This window comes from Pimephales promelas, chromosome 25, assembly GCF_988280905.1.
Source record: "Pimephales promelas chromosome 25, fPimPro1.hap1.1, whole genome shotgun sequence".
Classification (NCBI taxonomy): Eukaryota; Metazoa; Chordata; class Actinopteri; order Cypriniformes; family Leuciscidae; genus Pimephales; species Pimephales promelas.
Window position 1 is genome coordinate 3,457,096 of NC_142793.1, and position 19,421 is coordinate 3,476,516.

General features: G+C 39.7%; 1 protein-coding gene across 1 annotated transcript; it reads right to left on the reverse strand.

The window, feature by feature from the left end:
• Positions 1-5,583: 5,583 nt before the first annotated feature.
• Positions 5,584-18,983, reverse strand: tmem276a (transmembrane protein 276a). The gene is made up of 4 exons (XM_039681980.2): positions 18,422-18,983; positions 17,007-17,120; positions 9,658-9,795; positions 5,584-7,342 (listed from the first exon to the last, which is right to left on the reverse strand). The coding sequence occupies exons 1-4, from the start codon at positions 18,765-18,767 to the stop codon at positions 7,095-7,097; spliced, it is 846 nt and encodes a 281-aa protein (XP_039537914.2). The 5' UTR covers positions 18,768-18,983; the 3' UTR covers positions 5,584-7,094.
• Between the last annotated feature and the right edge of the window lie 438 nt (positions 18,984-19,421).

The following is a 19,421-nucleotide window of genomic DNA, read 5'->3' on the forward strand; positions in this document are numbered from 1 at the left end:
TAAAAATTTTTTTTCAACTTAACAGAAATCTGGAGAGACCATTATCTGCCAGTTAATGTGGGCTTCCATAACGCTAAATGCTCTTCACCAAGAAAGACCTTTCTAATTGTGTGTTGGTGCATGGTGTAGGCTATGTATTTGTGTAGTTAGTTTAAAAATGTATGTTAAATAAACCTCACATTACCAGTGAATCCTAATTACATGATGTGATTTTTAATTAATGCATATTTTTGAACACGTTGTATCTTAAAATGTATTATTTAATTAAAATATCTATGTTATATTTTTAATGTGCAACAATTGACGTTGGGAACAAGCTCAACATGTGCTCAACAATTTACATAGCCAGTTATGAAAAATGGAGGAGATTTATCAAATCGAAAACTAAAGGAGAAAAACAGACTGCCTATAAATGTGCTTTTTTGCTTTTTTGGATATCCAGGGTGGCAACCAATATAGCCAGAAAATACATACATGTGACAATATTTCAGGTGGGGATCATCAACATTTGCTTCTTAGACATCCTAAAGACTGTAAAAATACAAAAGTTAGAAAACATATATCAGAAGGGTCCATAGGGGAGGAGTTCCAGTGATCCAATGTCACCATTTTTTGACATTTTTTGGTGTTTATTTGAGTTTTTATGCACTATACATCATCTAATCAAGACAGTCCTTGTATCTATCAATTCCTCATGCAAAGACGAAGAGAAAATGGGGTAGATTGTGTCTGTAAGATGTATTGTTCAGATTCTATGTAGGTTTAAAGTTTTCATTTTCCGCAGCCAAAAATCAAGCACAGACACAAAAGATGATACAAAAAAATCACATATGGGACAAAAATTTGCGCGGGGAACATCAAAATTCCTTTTCTAGACACCTTAAGGATTACAAAAAACTAGGTTAAAAAAAATATATCTTTCGGGTGCAGGTGAACCCCCCCTTCCTACCCTACTAGACCACTTCTCAAGCTCTACCTAGAGGGCTGTTTGTACGGAGCCCTCAACATGATTACTCTCGAAGGAGAGAAGGCTACGTCATCCTTATGAGAATTTAATAAAAATGGCCGCTGGAGATGTATTCAGCATGACGACCCTAAACTTAAAGGGAGTACTGGAGTCTGCATTTGGGGCGGCCTGGCTGCATAAGGGAGGCTAACACTGGGAGCCTGTCACCCTAACACACCTGCCTACTGGGCGTATAGAGGACCAAGCTTTTTGAGGACCTGCTAGAACTCAACAAGAGGTGAAGTACTCTGCATAATGACCCAAGAAACCAGGGGAGTCCTAGGCTTATTCGGTGCTATTCAAGAAATTGAGCACTTTAACAAAAACACCCTTGCTAACTAGGGGCGTACAACATCATCCTAAGAGGGGTGATTTTACCACTGTCTCAAACTTAAAGACATAGACTACCTCACAGGGCAATGTGGAACAGGGGCCTTAACAAAGAGACAAAGAGACTCTAAGAAGAGGAGCCCTGCCATACTCACACCCAAGTGGTCTTAAAGTAGTTTTTTCTATTTAGAGAAACCACTATGTTAGAGAAACCTCATAAAGAATATAAACACTCTGTCGAGCTCTCGAGAGCGGAAGCCTCAGCAGATAACTCTCTGGAGTGAGAGGAAGCCTAACTACCCCTCCGAGCCCACAGAGAGGGAACTTGCTACCTCTGCTTATCACCACTGCAATACTAGCCAATTTCAGATCTGGCTGCCAGAAACTTAGTGAACAAAAAGTGACAAAGGCCCTGTAACAAACTAACCACATTGTAAGCGTAACCCATCCTATCAAGGAAAGATGAAAAGAAGGGTGTGTACAGGGAAAGAGGCAATTACCTGTCTCTGCTCGTCCCAAGGCGCTCATGTCTGGCCTGAGCTACTTCCCTGACACCCTGCTTCTTCCTCCTGGACTCGCACCACCTCAATGTCCTACTCCTGCCAGGAGGAGGGGCACGAGTGGCGACTGAGATGGGCCAGGGGTGTGGCCCTGGACCGGCGCGGCATACAAAATCTATATGCCACTGAGCGCGCCTTCGCCTACCTGAACTTTCCGACCACTGTCTCAACAGAGGTCCCAAAAAGCTCAGAGGGTGAAACTGGGGCATCGAGGAGAAAAGTTTTCTCTTTTTCCCTGATGCCTGCCAGGTTCACCCACAGAAGCCCATCCCTTGCCAACATGGCTGCCAACGATATTCCGATCATGGTTGTTTGGTGGCCCGGAGAGCCAAGTCTGTGATGCAGTGCAACTCAACCACCGCATCTGGGGTTAGACCCTACCCCTCCCTCAGCAGGTCAGCCTGGTACGCCTGCAACACAGCCATTGTGTGCAGCGCAGCACCAGCCTGACCCCGCTGTGTATGCCCTGCCATTCAGACGAGATGTGGTCTGGAGTGGTCTAGATGGCAGGGTTGAGGCTCTTAGTGTCGATGCCTCCCCTTGCGAGAGATAGGTCGCAATTGTCTCCTCAACGGGAGGCATTGACACATGCCCGTGCTCTCGCATTCCCTCCACATTCAAGTAATTAGAATGTTGGAAACGGTGAGTGTGAGAGGAGTACGGGTTCTTCCATGCCTTCACAACCTCCATGTGGAGGTCGAAAAGGAATGAAAGCGCTCATCAAGCCTTCCATGAGCGGCTTACCTTCATGACAACTCAAGCCTAGAGGTGGCGCGCTCCATCACCTCGACCAGCATATATGGGGTAGGTGGATGGATAGGTTAAGCCATTTCAGTATATTTACCACCCTCGAGAAAAAAAGACAGATGAGAATGGAATGCTCTTGAATAACAGTCACAGTCCACGCACTCTGTCCCCTCGAGAACAGAGCGCGTGTGCTCTTCCCCCAGACAAAGGACGCAAAGGTTGTGAGTGTCACAAGGTGTGTAACTCACAGTGTAGTAAAACAGTACCTGAAGACGAAAAGACGATGACATGTTTTCTAGGCGCCCCTTTTACTGTACGTTCACACCGCCGCCGACTTGAGCTTCCAAAGCGGCCGGAAGTCATTCATTTTCAATGGAAGCTGTCTTTTCTCAGCTGCAAGGAGCCTCAAATCCATCGGCGTCGCGTTTTGAGCATCAATCAGAAAGTTGAAAGAAGCTCAACTTAATGGTAATGAGCTGTGACGTGGTTCAGCGGCAAAACGCCAGCAACCAATTGGAATATAGACATCCTTCACGCTGGCTGATTCCGGAGAAACATGAATGTAAACTTTCATTCCTTCCAAAACATTAGCTCCGAAAAAATGGAAGAGAAGCTAATCATCGCCGTTACTGTGTTTCCTACTGGTTTCGTATCATTTATGACATGACGTTGTTTGCTTATAGCTCAACTTTTATTTGAAAAATTTACGAACGCTCATTTTTAAGCGGGAATGCAATTAATTTGCTCACGGTGACACCGATTTGACCGCAATAATAATAATAATAGCTAACAATTTTTTTCCCGACCAAATGTGACACAAAACGGTTATAAATATGCTGTCATTAAAAAAAGGTTTCTTCAATGTATTGCTTGTTTTTTTTTTCTATTTATTACATTTCATGATGTAAAACCGTTCAAAGCATCCAAAGCGTCAACAAGCTTGACCATACTTTTTGACAAGCGTCCTTGACAGGGCAGCCAGAGCTTTTGTGACGCTCAAGTCGGCGGCGGTGTGAACGTACAGTTAAGCCTTGTGTATAATCGAAGCGTTTGCAAGAGCGCGCGGCAAAAATGATGTCATTGCGGTGTGGGCGGTTGTGCGCATTGGGTGCGCAAGACCACATATCACCTGGCAGTGTGCACGGCACTTTTTATAACATCGCGCGTGGTGCCACATCCGAAGATGAACGACCTCGAGCCGAATCTGGCCAAACTGGTACGATCTGTACCAGTCCTGCTATACACAAAGACATTTGCATTGATGGGCGGCCATAAAATCTCATTTTGTGAACAGAAACACATTTGCATTAAGCACCTAGTTTGCACTTGTCTAAAGTAATTGGTTTCATTTACAAAATAAGCCTACAATAGCAGAAGTAAGCCCTGATAGTAAAATTAAGGTTTAAACACTCTCCAATAAGGCTTCAGTTGTTTTCATGCAGTGAAAGTAGGCTACAATTTACTGCATTTACTCTTTTATGAATTAGCAATTAATAAACTACTAATAAACGGCAAACTACTTCTTTACTGCTGATTCCTGGTGGTTTACTCTGAGTTCGCCCCCTGTCGTTTCACAGAATAGCACAACGGCGAGCGCGTCAAGTATAAACGCCTCGTCCGTTTGGAGAGGTGCGTGCGCAGTCAGCGGAGCCTCGCGCTCGTTCGGACGCATCGAATATACACAAGGCTTTATACTTCCTGGTCGCGCTAGAGCATGACGTCAGGACTGATGCCAGCCAACAAGGTTGTCGTGATTATACAGTATATCAATCATGCTGAGGGGTTTCCCCTAGCGCTTTGATGCAGTGCAGGTTCCCTTTAAAAAGGTAACATGGTTTTCACCACAGGGGGACTTTAACAATCATTTAGTGATATATGCAAAAATAAGTAAGTAATAACAAATAAATAAGAACTGTAAATAGTCACTAAAATGCCATCATGTAAAAATGAAATGTGTGATAAAGTTTTGCCAACTGTACCTGTTTTTTATTTATTTATTAGTATTGTAAATTTTTACGGAGGCGTATTGCATTCACTTAAAGAAAAAAAATCTACTCTGTTTTTCTGAATTAACGAGTTAATTTTTCATGAGAAAAAAAATTTGCTCTGTTTTTCTGAATTAACGAGTAAATTTTTCATGAGAAAAAAAGTTTTTGCTCTGTTTTTCTGAATTAACGAGTTAATTTTTCATGGAATTTTTTTTTGCTCTGTTTTTCTGAATTAATGAGTTAATTTTTCATGAGAAAAAAAATATTTTGCTCTGTTTTTCTGAATTAACGAGTTAATTTTTCATGGAATTATTTTTTTTGCTCTGTTTTTCTGAATTAGCTCATTAATTCAGAAAAAACAGAGCAAAAACTTTCTTTCTCATGAAAAATTAACTCATTAATTCAGAAAAACAGAGTAAAAAAAATGTTCTCATGAAAAATTAACTCATTAATTCAGAAAAACAGAGAAAAAATTTTTTTCTCATGAAAAATTAACTCATTAATTCAGAAAAACAGAGTAAAAAAATGTTCTCATGAAAAATTAACTCGTTAATTCAGAAAAACAGAGTAAAAAAAAAATTCTCATGAAAAATTAACTCATTAATTCAGAAAAACAGAGTAGATTTTTTTTCTTCAAGTGAATGCAATACGCCTCCGTAAATTTTACTTTAAACATTGTACATTTTCAAACTATCACAGAATTCTCAAATGTGTCCTGCTCTTTATTAAATGTTTATGTTTAGCCCTTTTGGATATTTTCACCTTATTTAAGAACTTTAATGGAAATTTGAAATGCCTCATTAACTGTTTTTTTTTTTTTTATGTACCCAGCCAGAAAATATACTGGAATACTAATTCCCACCCACATGATGTTCAAAACTCACTGGCATTATGACTGAACAATGTTTCATTAATTCAAAACAACAAAGTGAATCACATTATAACCAATGAATGATGAATCAGGATAATTTTATTTTAAAAAAAGTTCATAAATCATATGATAATTTTAAAAACAAACTATGTCCAGTCTAATTTCTCTTAACACTGCTTTTCAAAAGACTCCTCGACAATGAGGTGTTGTGCACAGAGGATTCATTTCACATATGGACTCCAAAATTCACTTTGCTTGTGCTATTCGAAATTTTCAGTTTAAAAAACAAACATTTATAGGAAGACACTGAGGACAAAAGTATGTATTATTTGTGCCTTGATCTGTTGTTTTCTTTACTACGTACAGTAGCAGGCAAAGCCAAAAACACTGAACAGTTTATTAAATGAAAATATGAATCTGTCATTCTCTGAGACATTGCCACTCTTTTAAATCCATTGAGAGACAGAAGGAAAGGAGGAGAGAAACAGATAGGAAAAGCAAAGGACGCAATCATTAAGACAGAAAGATAGACAGAAAAAAGATATGAACATAATTACAGGCAAAAGATAAAGACAGAAAGAGAGCACCATTGGAGACGCAAATCTTCAGTAAAATATCAGCTATGTACCAGAGAAGATGTCTGTCTTTCTGTCTGTGTTTAGTCTAATCAGTATTTTTGCTTCGTTTTCCAGTAAAAACATCTAAATAACCTTAAAAACAATATAAATGTTCTTGACACCTGGGCTTGTTGGCAAAGGGTTATCCCTTGTGAAATAGAAGTTCACTATTACTGTAAATTGGGGTATTTAGTATGGAAATAATATAATATACTTGAGTTTGAACTAAATGTAATGTTTTTTGGACACATAATTGCATCTTATTGAATGAACATGCATTATAGTTTAAATTTATATTCAGTGCAGTTAGTTTGGCCCTCCTCTGTAGCCTGCATCTTTATATCTAATTTCATTATTCTGTTGGAGTTATAGTAAATTAAAATGTACATGTAATTTGTATTGAAACTTGTATGTCGTATTTAATTATATATATGAAATGTACTAAATACAGTTTAGTACATTTCCATTATATTAACATAAACTGTAATATCAAATCGCACACAACAGTTAAAATAGTAAGTATGTACTTTGCATGCGTTTTGTATGTTAGTCTACATCAAAATAACAAAAGTTTAACACAATGATTTAAAATGTACTTTAAAGTAAAACTTTTTTGACATTATCACAGTTCACTTTTTTTAAAAGTATTTAAAGGATCAGTCAGTCATGAAAGTGTTTCATGTGTCGCACTTCTTTTTAACAAGGGATATCTTGGGGTTTTTTTCTGGAAAATAAGACGATAATACTGATTAAGATGGTTTTTTTTTTCTTTTCGTTCAAACGCCAGTAAGTTTAACTCGGCTGCACTCTGGGTCGTTGTTTATTTCCCCTTCCTGTTACAGAGGTCTTGCAGTGTGTCTGCTGTGTATGTGACTGTTTATTTGCCATTTTCTCTGATATGTAAAGACACTTGTCTGCATCAGAACGACATGTCAGTGCTAACGTATCTGCGCGGATGGTGGGAGTGTGCGAGCGTCACACCATGCCGTTCTCCTGTCGGGGTTTGTGTGCGGTGGTGGTCTGGGGACTGTGCAGAGAGGGCGCTAGTGTGCACAGAAAGCCAGCCAGCAGCGTCAGACCCAGCCCGCCCCACGCGCTGAACATGGACCAGCCGTACCCATGACTGATGTCCTCCGGCAGGCCGTACAGGTAGCGCGGGTACCGCGAAAGCTCGAAATTAATACCAGCCACACATGTGCACAAGGAAATGATGCAGCAGGTTCCTGTGACGCACAATCACAAACAAAACAACACCGTGAGTTTAGAACAACGACAGACAAAAACATTGTTTTAGTTCGCAAAATTGTGCATTTTATTTTCTATGTATTTATTTTCTAAATAGCTAGTGCATTTCACTAATGCCTTATGCTAGATAACACCACAAATGTAACGTTATCATGGTACGAGCATGGAGCATTAGTTCAGTCAAGCTGATAAAAGTAGCCTATTATTGTAACGTTGCAGTGGGAGTTTATATGAGTTTCCAGCATGTTGTGTGAAGCTTTCTCCGGTGTGTGTAAAGTCTCAGTGTGGCCGTGTACCACGAGTGCCCGCTCTTGTGTTCGACAACGAGCGCTCTTGGAAAAATGGATGGATGGATGGATGGATGGATGGATGGATGGATGGATGGATGGATGGATGGATGGATGGATGGATGGAAGATGGATGGATGGATGGATGGATGGATGGATGGATGGATGGATGGATGGATGGATGGATGGATGGATGGATGGATGGATGGATGGATGGATGGATGGATGGATGGATGGATGGATGGATGGATGGATGGATGGATGGATGGATGGATAGATAGATAGATAGATAGATAGATAGATAGATAGATAGATAGATAGATAGATAGATAGATAGATAGATAGATAGATAGATAGATAGATAGATAGATAGATAGATAGATAGATAGATGGATGGATGGATGGATGGATGGATGGAAGATAGATAAATGGATAGATGGATGGATGGATGGATGGATAGATAGATAGATAGATAGATAGATAGATAGATAGATAGATAGATAGATAGATAGATAGATAGATAGATAGATAGATAGATAGATAGATAGATAGATAGATAGATAGATAGATGGATGGATGGATGGATGGATGGATGGATGGATGGATGGATGGAAGATAGATAGATGGATAGATGGATGGATGGATAGATAGATAGATAGATAGATAGATAGATAGATAGATAGATAGATAGATAGATAGATAGATAGATAGATAGATAGATAGATAGATAGATAGATAGATAGATAGATAGATAGATAGATAGATAGATAGATAGATTCAATGTAAAATGCTTAAAATTATAGATTAAAATTACTGTCCAAAATCCATGAAAATCCTGAAATTTGGCAATGAGAATTAATATATTACAGGTGTTTATGCTGCAACCCAAAAAGCCTTTGCTTGCTTTGGTCCATTAAAACCACTATTCATCAGCATGCTTCGATTAATCCCATGGCATGTAGCAAAAAAAAAAAAAGAAAAAGAAAAAAGGTGCGACCAAATCAAATGCTGGTGCACTGGAAAAGTTAGTCGGGAGCCCTGCCTTTTGAAATAAAAGATTGAACATTTTTGTTTGTTTGTTTGCTTCAATGCAGAAGCTCGTCTGATTCATTCACTGTTTGCATATTCATACAACAAAATACTCTGGAGGCCATGAAAGTTTTGTGAATATGAAAAAATATTGCTGGCTGGCAACTTAAAAATAAAACACAGGCGGGTAAAGAATTAATGGTCACACTTTACCTGAAGGGGTGTGCATAAGACTAACATCACGCCTTTTGATGCATGTTTGTGACAACTTGCAACATTTTTAATGCAAATTTGACATTGTCTTTGTCATGACAACTTGACATTACTAAGATAACACAACCTGTCATAAACATGACATAGCAGATTAATGCTAAAACTTCAGAAAGCACCTAGCTTTATGGGTTAACATTACATTAAACTGTCAGGTGGTTGGTTTCGACATTGGCTGCCATAAAGCCATAATAACATTTTAATGACAAATTCAAGTTGAGGTCATGAAAAATATTCATGACACAGTTATAATGCCTCACGACAGCCAATGTCAAAGCCAAACACAGGACAGTTTAACTTCATTTAATGTCAAGTTGTCATGACAAAGACACTGACAGGTTATGATGTATTGGTTTATGTCAAGATATCTCAAACAATGTCATATTTGCATTCAAAATGTCATTATTGAGCGAAAGACACAGTTGTCATAAAAATGCATAAACCCTGTCATGTCATGATTATGAAGGTGTCATGTCAGTCTTATGCACAATTAAAGTGTTACCGAATTAATTCTACACAATGTGAATTCAATTGAAAATTCGAGTTATTCTGTGCATACAGAAACACTGCACACACACACAGTGCACAAACTACACTTCTACTAGGAGTGATATGCCTTTCCAAACATGCCACTTCTTCTTCTGGCAGTGATAAGCTGCCACCTAGTGGTTGTTTGTAGTGTTACACAAGACCTGAGTGAGTCTCACCTCCCATCAGGAAGAGCAGTCCCGCCACATACTGCATCAGCTCGTTGTGTTTCCAGCAGCCCAGCAGTCCAACCGTCCAGCCGAACACAATGATGGACACAGCCATGCCGATAAAACCTGCAGTCATCCGCTGCAAATCTGCACAGATCCATGGGGAAAAACAAATCATACTGAATGTGAACGTTTACAGTAGGCTACTTCAAATCTTGTATAGAAGTATATGTTCACTCACAGATATATAACATTAATCAAATAAAAGGCCCCTTAAGATCACTTTCATGGCATTTCTTAAAAACTTAAGGACAGTCAACATATACATAAATCATTAAGGCTTTATAATTGTCGTTGCCTTACATAATACAGCACATGTAAAGGACAATATTATAATCTGTAGTGTGTTGAAAGTTTATATTTACTGAAATGTACTTACAACTTCAGGTAACACTTAATTATCATTATCACTGTAACAAGGAAACCTAAAGTAACGTGGGTTAAACTTTATTTTAAGTTGTCCTTGTTACATAGCTGATAATTAACAACATATACTTACTGTAGGGTTCAGGATTAGGATTTTGGTTTATCACGAATATATTTAAATACATGATGTTTTAATAGAAATTAAATTGAAGGTTATTTTAGTTTAACATAACTGCTAGTACATTCAACAGTACGCTTTAACCATATTTCAAAGACAACATACGTAACAATGAAATTACAAAAAAGATCTAATTAAGTCCTATTTAAGTGGGTCAAAAATGTATTTAATGTAAATTTAAACTACAATAAATTTGTATTTAGTTGCAATTAACATCCTATGTATATTATTTGAAAGTGCATTATTTACAAAATACGTAGTCTTTATATAAATAAATAAATAACTTCTAAAGTGTACTTTTTCACAGGGTACATTCAGTAGACTGTAACATGATGACCATGCAAAAAGCATATATATCCCCGAATCTGTAAAAGTTGGGACATTTTGTAAAATGCAATCAAATCAAGAATCTCTGATTTGTTAATTCTCTTGCAAATAAAACATTTTAAAGTTTTCACTGAACAAGCTAACTGTATTTTAACTAGTTAAAAGGTTCCAACACACTCCGCAAAAGTTGAGATGGTCCTCACTGCAGGACATGAATTCCATAGGGAGGAGTCGGATCCAGATCCGACTCCTCCCACCTTACATATACCTAAACCTACCCAGCTCCACCCCCTGATCCCTAACCACACCCCTAAACCTACCCAGCTCCACCCCCTGATCCCTAAACCCACCTCTAAACCTACCCAGCTCCACCCCCTGATCCCTAAACCCACCTCTAAACCTACCCAGCTCCACCCCCTGATCCCTAACCACACCCCTAAACCTACCCAGCTCCACCCCCTGATCCCTAAACCCACCTCTAAACCTACCCAGCTCCACCCCCTGATCCCTAACCACACCCCTAAACCTACCCAGCTCCACCCCCTGATCCCTAACCACACCCCTAAACCTACCCAGCTCCACCCCCTGATCCCTAAACCTACCCTACTCCACCCCCTGATCCCTAAACCCACCCCTGAACCTACCCAGCTCCACCCCCTGATCCCTAAACCTGCCCAGCTCCACCCCCTGATCCCTAACCCCACTCCTAAACCTACCCATCTCCGCCCCCGATCCCTAACCCCACTCCTAAACCTACCCATCAACGCCCCCTGATCCCTAAACCCACCTCTAAACCTACCCAGCTCCACCCCCTGATCCCTAAACCCACCTCTAAACCTACCCAGCTCCACCCCCTGATCCCTAAACCTACCCTACTCCACCCCCCTGATCCCTAAACCCACCCCTAAACCTACCCAGCTCCACCCTCTGATCCCTAAACCTGCCCAGCTCCACCCCCTGATCCCTAACCCCACCCCTAAACCTACCCATCTCCGCCCCCGATCCCTAACCCCACCCCTAAACCTACCCATCTCCGCCCCCTGATCCCTAAACCTACGCCTAATCCTACCCAACTCCGCCCCCTGATCCCTAAACCCACCCCTAATCCTACCCAACTCCACCCCTCAGATCTGGATCCGACTCCGCCCCCTGGATCTCGTGTACTGCAATGAGGTTCTACTGGAAAAGTTGGGACAGGGACATGTTTACCACTGTGTCACATCACTGTCACGGTTCATGAATCCGTTTGTCTCATTCTGGTGTGTGTGTGTGTGTGTGTGTGTGTGTGTGTAGCCGTGGTTATCAATCCTGTGTGATTATCTGCACCAGCTATAATCAATTCCCATTCCCATTATATATTCAGTAACCCCATCTCATGTTGTCAGATGGTTGTGGCTTCCCCGGCGTCGTGTCCTGTTCTCGTGCGGCTCCCTCTCGTCTCCTGGTGTGGATTATCTCTCTGTGGATCGTCGTCCTGTTTCTGGATTGTTTATTGTTCCTGGTTCCTGGATCACCGTACGCTATTCTCCAGGTTTCCCATCAACGTCCCTGTGTCTTTTTTACCATCTGAGTGTTTGTTCCCGACCTGTGTTCTATCCTGACGTGTCCGCTCTGTATTGTTACGATCACCTTTCCTTACTTACACTATTTAATCAATTGGGAATTGAGGATACGAATTGTTGCCGTTTCCAGCGCGAGAGATCTGGACTGCAGTGATGCGCTTCCTTTCTGTGGTGTAGAGTCTAGAAACCACAGTTTTAGCATGAGCAGAATGACACTGTCTTACTTCCCAGGAAAGATGTGTGACTCTAAACCTCCACATCAGTGGTCCCTTCACACATGATGAACAGATGCTTTTAGTCTGGATGGGACTGAGGACTCGGTCTGTTTTTCCCAAAAACAAGCAGAAATGTGAACTCCTCTGACCGTGGCACATATGTTCCCTGTGTTTAGGAGAGAACTCGCCTGTGTCAGTAACAACGGTTTTCCAAAGTACTCCCGAGCACACGTGGCTGTGTTTAACACAGTAGCATTTAGAAATACGATTTTTGAACTGTTTGACAATTCTCTCATGTTCTTTTGTTGCAAAAAAAAGAGTTTTGACCGAAGCAAAACAAAAGAGAAAAGCTGCTCTAAAGACGCTCTTTTTACACTCAATTACGTATTGCCGATTCACTCATGTCCACTCATGTGGACTGTTTCAAAAGAGTTAACTTCAATATTTTATAAGCTTTTCACTTTTATTTTGCCTCTGTCTCAACTTTCTCTTTTGCTGTGTTTTACAGCCATCAAAATCTGTTTGTATTTACAAAAATACATTTAAAGGAGTAGTTCAATTTTAAAAAAAACTTTTGCTGATAATTTACTCACCCCCATGTCATCCAAGATGTCCATGTCTTTCTTTCTTCAGTCGAAAAGAAATTAAGGTTTTTGATGAAAACATTCCAGCAGTTTTCTCCATATAATGGACTTCAATGGGAACCAAACGGTTCAAGGTCCAAATAAGAGTTTCAGTACAAACTGTTCAAAGGGCTTTAAACGATTCCAGACGATGAATAAGGGTCTTATCAAGCCAAACGATCGCTCATTTAAAAAAATATAACAAAGTTTAAGTTTTATAACCACAAATGCTCGCCTTGCTCTATTCTGTGATGCGCGTTCGTGACTCTCCTGTTCGAACTCGTTCATCAAAATGAACAAATCTTTTTTCAAGTCATGACTCGAAGGGCCATAAGACCCTTATTCATCGTCTGATATCGTTTAAAGCCCTTTGAACAGTTTGCACTGAAACTCTCATTTGGACCTTGAACCGTTTGGTTCCCATTGAAGTCCATTATATGGAGAAAAATGCTGGAATGTTTTTTTCATCAAAAACCTTGATTTCTTTTCGACTGACGAAAGAAAGACATGGACATCTTCGATGACATGGGGGTGAGTAAATTATCAGCAAAAGTTTTTTTTTAAAAGTGAACTACTCCTTTAAGTGTGTCAGTGAAAATCTTTTACTTGTATTTTAGTCAGTTAAATAAAGGTTCAAGAGAATGAACAAGTCACAGATTCATGCATTGTACAAAACGTCCAAACGTTTCCTGTATTTGGGGCTGTTTAGGCCTTGTCTTTAATTTTTTCGGTATTATATAACATTAACTAAGTGGTTTCACTGAAAACTATAAGTGACTCAAATACTTTGGTAACACTTTACTTGAAGGGGTGTGCATAAGACTGACATGACACCTTCATAACCATGACATGACACATGTCTTTAGGATTTATGCATGTTTTTGACAATTGTCATTAAGTGTCTTTCGCTCAGTTATGACATTTTGAATGCAAATATGACATTGTTTAATGGGGTCATGAACTGGCTTATAAAATGTTATTATATTGTTGTCTGAGGTCAACTTAAGACGTTCGCTTGGTTTTTGCATTCAAAAACATCAAAATGAATAAGTAATAGGCTATTTTGTACCCAAGTTGTGAGCCTTCCTGAAAAACGGTCGGTTTTTATGGGCATGTCGCGCTGAAGACTTGGAAATAAACGCCCACTGCTGCGAGTGGAGAACAGTTTTGCATATTATAATGAGTTTCACTCACCCGTCGGTGTACGTGGGGGAAAACGTCCAATGATGTCAAATGGCAACCGGATTACATACATGTTCAACCAAGAGTCCGTGTGTTGCACAATTCCTGTCAGATCCAATATAGACGGCACAGCACCGTTCTTTACTCTTAATCGCTCTGAAATCCAGTCTTGTTGACAAAACAATCCTCAGTGAAATGAAGCGAACAGACGACGATGTTTTACCCTCATCAGCTGGAACGAATTAAAAATAAAGTTTATCCATGAAGTCCTACTGGAATCCAGAGGAAGCTTATGCAGCGACTGTCTTCTTCCACAACCAGGCACTGCACAATATTCTCTATTGCTCGGTAGATCGATCCGGTTTGTCATCACGAGGTAGGCATGTATGTTAGGCTACTTAGCTATGCGTGTAATAGTCTCAGCCTCAGACGTCACGCCCACGGAACGTTGGCTAAACGTCTGATGCATATGGTACACTTAACTGGAAACACTTCAGGAATGTCGAAGTCGTCATCTGATTGGTTGAATTTTATCGGATTTCCGGGGGGCGTCAGTGTCGCGTTTATTTTCGGTCCGCCGGGAAACAAAGCGCAGATGTGTGATTGCGGAAGAAAAACTGTTGTGTTTATATGAGTGGCCTATGTGAGTGACAATGAGCATTTTTCAAGATCAGCTAAACGTAGTTGTATGTCCCCTCCAATCTATTATGGAAGATCAAGTGAAGTACTTAATTGCGAAGGGTATATCAGCTGCGTTTGTGGACAAACATGAAACAGACGCTGACATCGCAGCTGGCCGATTCAGTATTCATATATAGGTCGCTTACACTGGATTATAAGGCACATAAGATACTGCATAGTCAAACGTTTGACTGGGTTTGCGTTATGCATCCACTAGATGTGCTAAAGGCTAAAGGGAATGTAGCGAGTGCGCGGCGCCGGAGGTGAGGCGTTTATTTAGTAGGCGTGAGCGCACTGGGGCGGGGACGTAACTTACATTCGTGTGACAAAGCGGACATAAGATGGACATGAGCGAGTTCGTGGGTGAATTTAATAACACGGAGCGTTGTTAGTTAGCGCCTCCGGTGACTGCTGACTGACTTGTTGCACACCGGTCTGTTGTTGTGGGGACATTTCCACGCCCCGAAACATGACGCTGAACGAAACGAACTGTAATTGGTTGTTTGACATGTCGGTCTAACGGCCTTATGGGCGGGCCTTGACCAAAGAAAGCTGCTATGAATTCCAGACCTTCAGCCGTCAGTCTGAAGGTCTGGCTACGCGAGACTATGCGTGTAATAGGCGAATCGGTGGGCGGGGCTAAACCGGCCGTGTTGAAGTAGGCGTTGATCTTCTTCTGCGGGGGTGGTGTTTTAACCCTTTCGACGTCATAGTTTCCCACTTTTAAAAACGAGACGTTTTCAGAGGCTGTGTCAATAAAAGCTTTTATTAGACTAACAAGGACGTTTTCAGTTCTGAAACTTACAGGATATTCTTATAATATGATGACACTTAATGACAGTTATCACAAACATGCATAAACCTTCCCTCATACATCGTGTCAGGATTATGAAGGTGTCATGTCAGTCTTATACACACCCCTTCAAGTAAAGTGTTACCAATACTTTTTACAAATTTGAACATCTGTTAGTTGATTACTGTGATGCTGCTAAAGCTTTTGTATAAAGTAAATAAATGATTGACTACTTAAACCTTCAGACTTCAAACTTTTAAAACTGATTTCAACTTTCTGACCATCAAAGTTGTAATCTAGTTTGTGTTGCAGTAAAAACTAGTTTAGTGTGTTTATTGTGGTACACTGTAAAAAAAAATATTTTCATGATGTTATCACAACATTTTTTCTTTTGTCAAATCAACTTAAAACATTTATGTAATTCATTTAACATAATATTTGGAGTTTCTGGTGATTAAATCAATCTCCTTCATTGTATTAACTCAATTTTTCCAGTTCAACGAACGTAAGATTTTAAGGCAGCCAGGTTACTTAATTTTTTAAGTTAAACCAACAATATTTTTTTTACAGTGAGATTATTGTTTAAACACATCATAAATATATGAAGAGTTCAGATGCAAAAGCCTCTAAGTGCCATTTGAAATTTTGTTCTAAAAGGACCATTTTTATCAAGCTTGTGTATTTAATTTCAGTAATTTCACTTAAATGACAATTAATAGGTCATCTTCATTGCCATTTAAGTGAAATTACTGAACTTAAATATACAAGCTTGATAAAAATGATAATTTTAGAAGAAAATTTCAAATTGGCATTTAGAGGCTTTTGCATCTGAACTCTTCATATACAGTATATAAAATACATCATGAACAATCTGTCACATATTATGTCAGTCAGGTTATAGGTTTTGTATTCCCATGAAATGGCATTATAAGTGTTTCTGGAAGCATTTGAAGATTCTGGAAGGCCAGAGAAACGTCTCTCAAAGTCTAATTCACAGACCCAGAGAGAAATTCATTTTGAGAGATTTAAACAAGGTCAAATGTGTGAAAACAAGCAATTGATAGTTGAAAGTAGATTAGACTAGGGCTGTCAACTGATTAATCGCGATTAATCACATCCAAAATAAAAGTTTGTGTTTACATAATATATGTGGGCGCGCTGTGTATAATTATTTTAATCGCGATTAATCGTTTAACAGCCCTAGATTAGATCAATGATTCGATAAAGATGTGAATTGCAGATGTGTACTAATGCTTTAATAATAGCTCATAATACACTGATCACCTGTTAAGAGTGTGATCACGAGTGGTGTTGGTTCATAGATCAATGCTTGTGTGATTGAACATAAAAATATGACATGATCTGACTTACGGAGAGCGTGCCATTCGTCTTGTCTGATAGTCTTGGTGATGTTCACAGGTAGATTTCGTGGGATATTCGCTGAGGAATAGTAATACTTCACCGGCGTGCAGCGTTGAAGCAAACCTGCAGAAATTCACAGAAACTTCAGTAATAATAGAGAGGATCACGTTAACACAGATGCAGTGCACGTGTGTTTGAATGGTGGAACAGTCACAAGTAAATAGACATTTGTGTGTAAGACATTTACCGGTGCCATATCCTTTATTTGGATTATGATCAGAAACATTCAAACTGGACCTCAAACAACATCAGTCAACCAAGTCAATTTACTCGCATATCATCTCAAAGACTATCATTTATCACATTAAGAATCTTGAAAATGCATGAAATAATACATTCTTTTCAAATTAAAGGGATAGTTCACTTTGAAATTAATTTTTGATATGTTTTATCTTACCTCAAGGGCATCCAAGATGAAGGCGTCTTTGTTTCCACAGTATTTTCAATTTTGATATTTTTAGGTCAAACCGTTTGTGTCTATCAGTCATATAATGGAGGTCTATGGTCACCACCTCAAAGAGCATGCACAGAGAAGTCCAAATTAAACATGATTTAATGACTCGTAAATGTAAGTACACATGGTCTAAGACACGAAACGAGCGGTTTGTGTGAGAAAACGAACAGTATTTATATCGTTTTTACCTCTTGTAATCACAGCCACGTCCAAGTGATCTGAGGCCGGGGGCGCTTTGTGGCTGTGGTTACAAGAGGTAAAACGATATAAATACACACAAACCGCTCGTTTCGTGTCTTAGGCCATCTATGTGTACTTACATTTACGAGTCATTAAATCATGTTTAATTTGGACTTCTCTGTGCATGCTATTTGAGGTGGTGACCATAGACCTCCATTATATGACTGATTCACAAGAACGGACCTAAAAATATCAAAATTGAAAATACTGCGGAAACAAAGACACCTACATCTTGGATGCGCTTGAGGTAAGATAAAACATATCAAAAATTAAATTCAAAGTCAACTATCCCTTTAAGTAGAATTGAAATACTGCTTTTGTTATTGGAGCTATCAAAATGAAACTCAAACGGGAAACGAACGTAACATATTCCAGAGGTAGTTGAGTGTTTTCCTTTATTAATGGCCCTGCGGTCTCTCAAACCTAAAAAATAACACATGGTTTTGTCAAATGGATCACATGCACTGCCCTGACAGGCTCCATCTGTTTCTGTTTTTTAGTAGAAATGTGAGGAGTGTGTGAACCTGAGCGTGTGTCTAGTGTTGATGTGAGAGATCAGCACCCTGGATAGCGCCAAACATTCTTCAACAATCCTTCACTAATGCTCAACAAACACACTAGAACTGTTCAAAATCAACTCGGAATCTGGTTACTGTTCACACATCATCACCTTTAAAAATCAGATCCTCGTTCTCCAGATCGAAGCCCTCTCGATGGCATTTCCTCCAGAGCCCGGTTGTGGTCGAGTTGTAGCGGCGGCTGCAGCGCGACTCCATGGCGGGCGCAGGGTGCAGGGATCCCCGCAGAGGAGCCGCTTCCGGTCGCATCCGGAGAGGGAGGTTTTGGTTGGAAATATATATGTATCCTGGGTCATTTCTCTTGCTGGCGTATTTTTTGCATCGGTCCCGGTGTTTCCGCGCATCTGTTTCGTACCAGTAGTCTGTGCTGATGGCCATGGTCAAGAGCCAGATGGAACAGAAGGCCAGGAAGAGCCCGGATGCTGTTAATATCCTCATGATGCCCGCGGACAACAACTGTCACATTTTGCACCGAACCCATATCATCCTAAACCCGACATAACAAGACGATACAAATGGTGTTGGAGCTCTAGACAGACATGTCTGTCCTCTGCTGCTGCTCGTTTGGAGTCGGGGTGATGGAGAGCCAATGCCGACACTGGAGACTGCTGATGAAAGCGCTCCGGATTCGTCAGACGACAGCTGTGTTGCCGCTGTCTCCATAAAGGATATTCGGGCGAATCTCAAAGCCTGTCGATACGTCAATTTTTTAAAAAAATAAAAAATAAAAAATTAATAAATTTAAAAAAAATAAATAAATAATATATATATATATATATATATATATATATATATATATATATATATTCTTTATTTTTTTTAAGGAATGCAGGACCATCGAGATTTTTTATTTTAAAAAAATGTGGTGTAAAAAAAATAATCGCTTTGTCCTCATTATAAAAAAATAAAAAATAAAAAAATAAGAGCCCGGATGCTGTTAATATCCTCATGATGCCCGCGGACAACTGTCACATTTTGCACCGAACCCATATCATCCTAAACCCGACATAACAAGACGATACAAATTTTAAAGGAATGCAGGATCATCGAGATTTTTAATTTGAAGTGGTGTAAAAAAAAAATAATCGCTTT